At 37.3% G+C, this 11,122-nt stretch overlaps 1 protein-coding gene and 1 non-coding gene across 2 annotated transcripts; one reads left to right on the top strand and one right to left on the bottom strand.

Moving 5' to 3' along the window:
* The first annotated feature begins 2,178 nt into the window (after positions 1–2,178).
* ptcd2 (pentatricopeptide repeat domain 2) lies at positions 2,179–7,823 on the top strand. The gene is made up of 10 exons (XM_057353192.1): positions 2,179–2,465; positions 2,782–2,874; positions 3,492–3,621; positions 3,796–3,913; positions 4,051–4,129; positions 4,218–4,309; positions 4,640–4,753; positions 4,899–4,973; positions 5,050–5,163; positions 7,226–7,823. The coding sequence occupies exons 1-10, from the start codon at positions 2,225–2,227 to the stop codon at positions 7,448–7,450; spliced, it is 1,281 nt and encodes a 426-aa protein (XP_057209175.1). The 5' UTR covers positions 2,179–2,224; the 3' UTR covers positions 7,451–7,823.
* Positions 7,824–10,997: 3,174 nt separating this feature from the next.
* On the bottom strand, positions 10,998–11,070 carry trnak-cuu (transfer RNA lysine (anticodon CUU)). Its single transcript has one exon. It is a non-coding gene; the product is annotated as a tRNA-Lys (tRNA).
* Positions 11,071–11,122: the final 52 nt, after the last annotated feature.

An 11,122-nucleotide genomic window follows, 5' to 3' on the forward strand; every position in this document is an offset into this window, starting at 1 on the left:
AAGACTAAAGATCAACTGCATCTGAATGTGCTATGTTTGGCATATTTTAATATTTTATCAGGTGTTATGATTTAATAAAAATATTTTATAATATAATATTTTAGTATTTATTAATGTTTGTAATATTTATATATAACAAATACAGTATAAAATGTAATTATAACATATATTTAATAATTCCAATTGTTAACATTATCCTTATTACATCTATTGAATTAATTGGGAATATTCACCTAGTGATGTGAATTGCTGGGTAATGGTAAAGAAAGTGATAAATATAATGGCCCTGCACATTACAGTATACCCTCTTTAAATGCAAAATATACAGAGGGAAGACAAAATACAGTGACATGGCTTAAATAGTCAAAGCTCTTTGTGTTCAATGCAATCGTTCATTTTCATTTAGAAATGAGGAAGTACAAGGTATCTTTGGCTGGAAACATTGTGAATGGACCTTATTTGGTTGGTTATTCTACATATAAACATACAATGACACCTCCATCTTGGATCTCATCAATAATCCAGTGCACTTGAGAGTTAGCATCCAATTGGGCTATATAGAGTCTCAGCTGAATGGGGTGAGGTGCTGTTGCCAAGGAAACACTCAGCAGAGTCCCACAAGGATCCCGCAAGAGTTACAACATCAGTTATTGTGTTACTGTCAATCTCTGGCATAAATCGCACACACACATTTAAACACACAAGCATTCTACCCACCCACGCATATACACACTAACAATTTTTCTTCTTTATTGGAATGAAAGGTTTCCCACTGTATAGTGCACTGTCAGCACCTCACAGCTATGGCAATACAGTCTCATTTTCCTTCATCCAATCACATCTTTAGAAGCATCACCCAATAAAATAAGTAACTCCACCCATTTCACCGTACACATATTTAACTCTACTTCACCCCCTTCCTCTGTACATACCATTCTAGTAACACTGGGTTATCCACAAACCATGGAAATATTGACCTATCAAAATGAGTTATTGTCCAGGAACGCTATGTCCAGCAGTACAGTAGTTTCCAGGGAGGATGCCCTTGGCTACAGCCACACACTCAGTCATCAATTTGGATGGCAGCTCTACTGACCTACACCTAGATAACAAACCAATCTGAGAGTTTTTGTTTAGTGTGTATTTAAGAGTTTCATGCAGCATAAATATGACAATAAGCCGGACAGCACTAAGGATTCTTTCAAATGGAATCTAGTGCATAAAAAAGAGATTTGGATTTTTGTACAACACACTCAGCTCTTCTAACCACCATTAATAATGCCCTTTCAGTCAGCAGAGGAAAGAAGCTGGGCAGTTATCAAGTTCATAATTGATTATTTCCAACTGTCTGGTTAGAACAGAAAAAGAAAAGTGCTTGTAAAAGATTTTGCTCTGTCTTTGTTCTTGTCTTCATAATAAAACATCTCTGCAGACATTAAAGTGCTAGAGAATCCAAAAGTCTTATTTTCCCATCAAACAGAAACCATCCAACAGTTCTTTTATCAAACTAACTATTAAAAAAAACCTTTTTTTTCTGTTATTTGGGAATACAAACAATCTTAACTTTAATCCTGGACAAAAAGCAGTTTGTTTAGTGGACAGTTGGTTTAGAGTCTTTTAAAATTACAAACACAGTCCTTTAAAATGTATTTTATTCGAACAATAAAAATGGTCTATACGCCCCTAGTTTATTCTCTGTTCAGCAGCTCCATCTGCTGTTCGAGGTGAATTTGCTGCCTTTACATAGGGTAAATATGGCGTGCATTAAGATTGACCAGTAAAAATATATATACATTTTAAAGCAACGTTAAAAGTATTTACTTCACAGTCATTGGCCAATCTTTTTCTGTAAATAAAAATTAAATAATAAATCGAGTGTTACACTGCGTCTGTTGGGCTCTCACTAAATTCTTGGTGTTTCGAGTCAGATCCGTGGGCGTGGCTTGTTCGTTTTGACTAAATCCTTGGTGTTTCAAGTCTTACGAAACCTTTACCCCTAACCCTAACCTTACTCTAACCATCTAAACTACCCATAATTGTTCAAATTGCCTAAAAACACGGTTGCGTGATGACGTCAGACTCGAAACACCAAGGATTTAGTGAGAGCCGCGTCTGTTGCGCTCCATCTTGGAATGTTCTAGTTTAACCAAAACCGGGGGTGTCAGGTTTAACTACAGTTACTTGTTTGGTGACATAAATTGAAGACGTCATTCGGAAATAAAATATGCTTTTGAACAACATAAATGTTTGTTGTTTGTCGTTAAACGTAACATGCTTAAATATTAATGAGTATTTAATGAACTGTAGGACAGGACACAGTGCGACACTCGGCGTGAGTTGGTTCGGTTCAGACATGGCGCTGAGTGGACTGAGCGGTTATGCTCGCGTTATACTGACTGATACATCAAAAGCAGCAGTGCTCCGAGGAGCCCTGCAGTCAGACTGTTTGAAATGTCGAGACGGAGGTATTTGCTACAACCTCATAATGCGATTATGTATTTAGTGTAACTTTAGCAGTACACACACCACCATAGTTAGCCACCCTACGAGCGAAGGGCCAATGTCAGGCTAAATGAAGTTGCATTCCATGCCTTATGTTCCATACAGTTATGCATACATGTGCAGCTAAACAGACTTGTCTTTGTTTGCCGTCCTTGCTGATGAAGGGCACTTAAATGTGTTTACCTGCCAGATCGGCACTTCTCTTAAAAATATTGATGTTAACGATTTCAGATTGCTTAATAGTGAAAGAACTTAACCAATATGCGTCACCCGTTTCAGCTAAACGCTATCTCTTATCTGAAGATGTCGTAAAGCTGCAGGATTTTCAGCACAGGAAACTTGCTGTGGCCCATCAAGTGGCAGGATCAAAAGGCAGGTGTCACTTTAAAGAGGTCATATGACACGGTTAAAACGAATTTATCGTTTGTTTTAGATGTAATGCAATATGTATACACGATGTAAGGTTTAAAAACGCTGCATTTCCCACATATCGTGCATGTTTGTATCTCCTCTTTGCCAACGCGCGGATTTTATACAAAGCTCATCGCTCTGAAAAGCGAGGTGTGCTATGATTGGCAGTGCGTAGTGATTGGTCGAATACTGCAAGCGTGTAACGCCTCTTACCATATTTGGAACATCAGGTTCCAAAGCAATTGTACTGACATGTACGTCCATTTTACTTTCATTTAAAGTAACGTTTCACGGTCTTAGTCAAATAGATTTGTGGGGGTGTGGTTACACGAGGCGTTTCAGGCAGGTCTGGGTGAGCATTGGCTTTTAGATAGAATGCATCTTTTGTTCCCACACTTTCATATTTGCAATTTTACGTGTCTAATACATGCATGGGCAACTTATATCACACCAAAGACACAGAAAAACACGTATTCGCGCCATATGACCCCTTTAATACTGTACCTCAGTACCATAGAATGTATTTCTCATAACAGAACTGACAATGTAGTTTATCTGATGTCCTGAATGTTCAACAGGTTATTATTTTGATATGGTAAATCAGAAGATGGAGAAAAATGAGCTAATCTTGAAAGATGAATTGAAACTCCTTTTGCACTTATGCCAGTCTGCAGAAGATGTTATCATAGCAAGAAATGCTATTTATAGGTAATTGTCTGGCCCACCTGCATTATTTTCCATATTTCATCATTATTCATTTTTATAACAAAGATGTTTATTTTTTCCTAAGTAGTAACAATTGAATTCTGCTCAGTGCTAGACCAAATATTATCTTAAAAATATGTGCTTAATGTATTCCTCTTTGTTTGATTTGCTGGGCAGGTACCATGAAGAGAATCGCAATATGGCATTTGGGGATTTCAGGTTTGGTCCTCTTTTTATGAGGTTATGCTATGAACTGGGTTTAGAGGAGCTGGCAGCCACAACTCTGATGGATTCGGTACTTTCACATAACCACACAATGAACAAAAGCACTGCTGTTTTCTAGATGACCACTTGTGGATAGATTGTATTTGAGATTGTGGTAAGAAGATGGAATTAATACTCTTTTTGCTTTTTAATTTTGTCCTTGCATAGACACTGAAAGGGTTTTTTTCAGACTCCACATCCTTCAATATTGCCATTGACATGCTTTTCAATAAAGGATGCTATGAAAGTACGTTTCTTTGGCATGTATCTCTGTTACAAAGTCTTTTGTCAGCATAGTTTCAGTCTTAACAGTCTCTTTTCTTCTTTTTCCCCAGGTGGCCTAGATGTGGTAGGAAAAATGAAAAGCCATGGAGTGCCATTTAATAAAGACACCTTCACATTAGCTATTGCTACTTGCTATAAACTGGTAAGGGCTTGCTATATAAAAGCATGTCAGAGTTGAAGGCTTGTATTGAAAGAAATAATCTTGAAAAGTTGAAAAGTAATGTGTGTTTGTGTACATTTTGCAAATATTGTGTCTATCTGCCATTTATTAGTTACTTTAAACCAATGAAACAACCTGTTGGTTTAGAATTGACATGCAGTAGCATCTTATGTAATCTTGTCATGTTTTTCCAGAACATTCTGTTTACTCAACATTCTGTCATTCCAAATTCCAAAAATGTTGTCTTTAGTTACATATGTTATGTATTGTTTGTAACTTCACATATCTAATCTTGTGTCATGTGATTGACAGAACACCTCAAAGTCATATCATGTCTGTTTGGCCGTGTTGGAAGAAGGTCAAACAAAAGGCAGTCTCATCCCACGACATGCCTATTGCTTTGCCACGGCCCTTGCTCTCAAACAGGTACGCTCAAATAAATCTTCATATTAAATTTCAAAGTATAGTATGAAGTTGTTATTCAATTTCCATTCTTGCAGATGAGTATAATTTAGTTAAGTGTAGTGAAATTAAGCATAGTTTTGAATACTTTATTTCTTGTTTATTTTAGAATGACGCGGAGAGAGCTCAGACAATCTTCTCTCAGATCATGTGCATAGACAGCCGACTATGCCAGAACCTAAAGGCAAGTTTATTTGTGTGTTTATGTCTAAATTAATGCTTAAAAATGTGCTTGTTAATGTGTAACCGCTTTGTTTTAGGTTCTTTTACTGGCTGTGTCAGGGTCCATGAAAGATGCAATCTATGTCCTTACAACAGCCCTAGTGTCAAAGACTCCAGTGTTTGTGAAGAAACCAGAATTCTCCCAGGAAGTGGTAAGATATTAACTATGCCATTAGAACTACAGTACATTACCAATTAAAAGTATGAATGAGACCTAAATGATTCTTTATTAGGGTTAGGGTTACTATTTACAAAAAAATATAAGATTAATCAAAACTGGGATGTAATTATAGGTGCCTTTCCCCGTGATGCCAATTTTTAAAACTTTAGTTAGTTTGTAATGTTGCTGTTAGAGCATAAATTATGTCTGCAAAATGATAAAGCTCAAAGTTCAATGCCAAGCGAGATATTGTCTTTAACAGAATTCGCTTTTCAAGGACTACAGAGAACAGCTGGAATCGGACTACAGCCCTTTACTTCCCGACTAAATGATGTCACTATTCCAAGTTTTTGAATAACCTCTGCCCAAAGGAATACGCCAAAAAAGGGGCGAGGCCTTCCTTAGAGAAGAGGAAGAGCCGCTGGATTAGTGTTTGGTTTTCAGAGATTGTAAACATTTGACTGAGCTGCGCAATTAATTACTTTCACCTTCATCACAGTCCTACAGCTGGTAATAAGAATTCCACTACACACATTCTAAGATAACCAACTGTCAAATAACAGCTTCCATGACTTTAACATCAGCTGTGAAAGCTGTTCTGTGTAATACACTGATATTGTCTGTGTATACCTCTAAAACACTTCTATGAAACGTCCTTTGAAGTCCTGCTTGCAAAGGTCTCCTGGTCAATCTGCTTGTTTTATTATCCAACTTATGTCCAATATAAAAAGGCAAAACTAATGCTTCTGTTATTAGTGTTAATTAATATAACTGGTCTGACCCAATCGGTCTGGTGTAATTTCCCTCGCCATAGTAGAAAAAAAATAGCGATCTCTTAACAAAGATTGACGTTTGCACATGCACTAGCAGACCTCCGTTACACTTCGATCGATCCACATGTTTTTAACTGATGAAGTTGACGCCATTGTTACTGTTTATTGCTAAAAGCCAAAGCTTATGAATACAGGTGCACTGAGAGGGGGACCGACCAATCACAACAGCCTGAGAAGCGTAAGCTCGCTTATATGGTATGGGTGGGACATCTTCAGACACACGCTCTAAGCGGTCAACTTTACCAATCAGAGCGTTTCGGAAGGAGGGACTTTATAGAAACCAGAAAAATCCAATCGGTTTGTGAGAAGAGGGACAGGTGAACAATAGACTTGAAATATGTGAAATATAAAGCGTTTTTTGAAACTAGAAACATGAACATCCATTGTTAAACACCCAAAAAACATAATCAAAGCTTCGAAAACAGCCAAAGAATGGCACCTTTAAAAAAAATGTAAGTAATAAATATTGCATTTTAACTCCTTCGCATTCCTAAGGTCTAATTTTGAATGGTATGGGAGGGATGCAGTGGAACGCTAACACCGTGTCTACACCGCGCTGTGACAAAATACAATAGAACCATTAAAACCCATTATAATTTTAAATTTTTTCCACATTGGATGTGGTGCTACGCGACAAACCCATTAGAACAAGCCGTGTTTCGCATCACGCCGTGTCCGGTGTAGACACGTGTAAGGGTTTAACTACTCATTGCACAGTGTGGATATTCAACCATCCTCATGAGCTATCCCCTGGGATGCTTTCTAAAAGGCGTTCCCGTGAATGCTGGGCACTTGTTGGCTGTTTTTCTTTACTGTTTGGTCCAACTTATCCCTAAAATACATTAATAATTTAAAAAGAAAAGAAAGGATCATTTATGTTTGTCAGTAAAACAAATTATGCATAGAGCATGGGTTATGTAATAAGTTTTCCAGATCTTGAGAAACATTTCAGTCAAGTCCCAAGTGTCCTAAATTCTGACAGGTAGTGTACTGTATATAAAAATGTATTTTGGAAATATGAATTGCACTTAATTCAAAATGTATTTTGGAAATATGAATTGCACTTAATTATGCCTCAATATGCCTATTGTATGAAGATCGCTAATAAGAATTAAGCAAAAGCAGATTGCGCAGCATGGTTTTGTGGGTTTTTTTGCTGTCTCTCTCTCTCTGTCTCATTCTCTTTTCGTGTTATCTTCTGCCCCTCTCTGTTTGTCTAAGGTTAATGTGTTGAGGAAGAAGAGTGCTAATGGGCTATGGGAGGGGAGTGTGGAGCAGGTGGTTAGACGGTTGGATGACGCTGGCCAGATCACTGAGCAGACCCTGGATGATTTCCTGTGTCACACTCCCTTAGGAAAGAAGAGGCCTCTGGGAATAATGGAGCAAGAGAGAAAAACCAGCCGAAGGACTTTTAGACCTCTGCAGTCCACCCTACTGTCAGAGTGAGCACGTAGCAGAAGAGTCTCAGTAAATATACTCTTCGTCTGCACCGTCTGAAGCCCCCTTTCAAGTCAAATCCAAGCTCATGCTTTGGCATCAACTACCTCCTTTCTTATTAATACAACCGCTGATATCTTCGGCTAGAGAACTGGACTTGAAAAACACTTTAAAATGTTACGTTCCTATAATAGAATGGTTGATTATGTTCTTGAAGAGGTTTTGCTGAATAGATCAGTAAAAACAGTCACATAATAGCTGTCATTTACTCACATTTTTGTTGCTGTATCCATGTTTAGCAGCAATAAAAAGCATTTGGTTAATACACTGATAATCAGTGTCACTCTAAAAATGCTGTAAGTCATTAAAGAAAATCAAAAGATCAGTGGTTGAAGTGTTTTTATACAATACCAGGGTGTTTCACATGCATAAAAGTGAAAACGTGATGGTACTGAATCAGTATTTAAACATTTCTACTATTTAGAACATGAAGTATAACATCAATTTGCTCATATGATGTAACTTGTGTATGTGTTTTCCCAGTTCCCATTTGAATAATATCTAAAAAGCTGTACAATAATAAATCTACACACACAATAATCCTAATAAGTTAGATTTAAATATTAACAAATAACTAAATGTACCTAAATCTGTATAATAAAGGGGTTCTTAAGCTTAACCAGGCTCATTTGGTGGCTAAACAAATGGTTAGTGTTTAGCCAAGAATGCCTAAAGTCGAGCACAGCCATAAGGCATTCACTTCTTTTTACTATGTAAAAAAACCACCCTGTTGTTTTACTTATACTTTTCTAAACAAGCCTTTTGAATTTCTGAATAATTTATGTTTGAATCATTACAGAAAAATTTAATCTTTAGTGTTTAATTCAAAATTCTGTCATCATTTACTCACCTTCGAGTTGTTCCAAATCTATATATATTTCTTAGTTCTGATGAACACATAGAAAGATAATTGGAAGAATGCTTATAACCAAATAGTTATTTGACTCCATTGACTACCATAGTAGGAAAAAAATACAAAAAATATATTTTGAAGAATGTAGGACAGTTTTGGGGCACTTTTGGCTACCATTGTAATTTTTCCCTACTATGGTAGTCAATGGGGTCAAAGAACTGTACCGAACAGTTCTTTGACAAGCATTCATTCAAATATATTTCTCGGTGTTCAACCAAGCAAAGAACTGTATGCAGATTTGGAAAAACTAGAGAATGAGTAATTCATGACAGAATTTATATTTTTGAGTGAACTATCCCTTTAAAGGGGTCATTTTTACACAGTACACTGTTGAGGAAAACCCATTCAAGAATAGTAACTGTTGGTAAAACACAGACAAACATGGGGCCGGTTGCACCAGCTGGACGTACAGTACACCCGGTCGTAAGACAAGTCGTAAATTATGCTCCTTAAATCCTGCGTAGAAATTATACCTGTTGCACCACCAAGGCGTACGTCTAAATCTTACGTCTAGTCAGAGGTAGGCATAAGTGAAAATTCTTGACGTTTTTCCGTGGAGAAAAAAATAATACAGTAGTTGCAACACAGTCTCACTGGAATTCGTGACATTGTCACGAGCTGTAATCTATTAATTCGTGTTTACTGACACGAATTTCCCATTTTTTTCGTGTCAGTGAGCACGACTTTTTTCGTGTCAAAACCCAGCACGACTTTCAATCTAATGTATTTTATAACGCGGTATCTTTTTATATGTATAAATATATCAACGCAATCTGAAGTGAATTCATACCTATTTTACTAGGTGGTTCATTCGTGTGAATTCCTCTTTCCTACGATCTCATTGGTATGTTTTGACTTTTCCCCACTGACGTTACGTTTAGGGGCGGGGTTAGGGGAGCCATTTATCCTTGTTTTGCCACCTCTAGAAACTCGAGTTTTTAGCAGAATTAGCCTTTTGGCGCAGTGATTTTAGGGTTTGGGGTGAAGTAAGGTGTTAGTTAGCCACATCCTAAAATATGTACGACTTCTTTTGATATCAGGTTATAAATATATAAATGTAAATACACACGCAGTCTGTGTATTGAAAGTCGTGCTGAGTGACACGAAAAGAAAGTCGTGCTGAGTGACATTAAAAAAACGTCGTGCACTGACACGGAAAATGGGGATATTCGTGTACATGAACACTCATTAATAGATTCCAAATTTCGTGTCATTGCCACGAACTGCCGTGAGACTGGGCGGGTATTTTCTCAATAATACAATTGAGATAATAGGCTTGTTCGACTTGATGCGGCGCCGCAATTTCCTACAGGCAAATGCCATCAAAGTACCGCGAGAGCCATTCGAAAAACCATAAAATGTTTGGTTTCGAATCGCTCTCGCGGTACTTTGATGTCATCCGCCTGTCGGATCTTGCGGCGCTGCATCAAGTCGAACAAGCCTAATGTCGGGTCTATATAGACTACATAGCGCGGAAACCGCGCCTGCGTCATATACAGGAAAAAAATATTTTAAAGTGTATTTTAGCACTCTTCATTGACAAGTGAACATACACAGCATGAGAGAGATTTTTGAGCAGTAGTATGATGGAATGGAAGAAATGACGAACTATCAGATATTTTAGATGTCTACAAAATTGGAGGAGAAGGAAACTTAATTTATCCATCGATACCTGAGACAGCGCTGGATTATTTCAAATTAATTCACGAGAACGAATGCTCTTGTTAAATTTTATTTTAATTTATATTTACATTACATTACATGAACAGAACCAAATCTGCTGCCATTTTATCTTCATTTTACGAAGATATATATAATTTTAAGGGACGTTATTTAGGGTAAAATATAATAGAATGGGATGAAATAATGGAGATAAGTAATGGAGTAAATAATGGAGAATAAGATGCAGTTAAAGTTTTTTTTCTACTGGACGAGTTAAAACTCTATATTGTAATTATAAGAAATTTACTAAAATATCTCTTTACAGAAAATATCTCATACACTCTATAGAAAAGTTTGGAAGTGATGTTTAGAATTTATTTGTAATGGCTGGAATGATTTCCAGCCTACTCTTAGTCCTATTTAACACCATTTAAAACCATTCCGCCCTGCCGATAACTTACAGGAAGGTTTCGTTTTAGCAGCACTGATTATTTAGAATTAATCATTGAATTATCACTGTAGTTATACACGAAACAGATGGGAATGGAGAGCTGCTTCATTGACAGAATATCCTCTGACAGACGTCTTGTTTTTTCCTTATTTCGTTATGGCATTTGCACGTTCTTAAATTTTTTTTTCTAGTTTTGACTCTAATGTTTCTTTCATCTTTTAATTATTGTTCCTCTTTAACATTTTTAATCATTGGTGGCAGTGAGAATGTCACTCAATGCGATAGAATGTGGCCGCGCATCGTCTAAACTGAGCATAGCTGCGCCTGATTGTAGTTTTAGATGGTGCAACAGGTGTGAATATTTTTTCCCAAGTCTGGGACGACCTAACTCGACGTTGGGTTTACACCCAACTTTTATACGCTCCAGCTGGTGCAACCGGCCCCAGGTCTTCTACATTTAAAACAATATTCGCCCAACGTGGGGCTCGAACCCACGACCCTGAGATTAAGAGTCTCATGCTCTACCGACTGAGCTAGCCGGGCTTACGCACCATCTAAAAAGGGATCTTCTTGCTCTCGAACCAATGCGTGCTCT

Source organism: Triplophysa rosa, linkage group LG2, assembly GCF_024868665.1.
Source record: "Triplophysa rosa linkage group LG2, Trosa_1v2, whole genome shotgun sequence".
Taxonomy (NCBI): domain Eukaryota; kingdom Metazoa; phylum Chordata; class Actinopteri; order Cypriniformes; family Nemacheilidae; genus Triplophysa; species Triplophysa rosa.

Bases quoted from the DNA above. Each gene is read 5' to 3' on its own strand.
- ptcd2 (XM_057353192.1), top strand. From the start codon at position 2,225: ATGCTTTTGAACAACATAAATGTTTGTTGTTTGTCGTTAAACGTAACA. The intron at 3,914-4,050 runs GTACTTTCACAT...GTCCTTGCATAG, and splicing joins CCACAACTCTGATGGATTCG to ACACTGAAAGGGTTTTTTTC. The intron at 4,754-4,898 runs GTACGCTCAAAT...TGTTTATTTTAG, and splicing joins CGGCCCTTGCTCTCAAACAG to AATGACGCGGAGAGAGCTCA.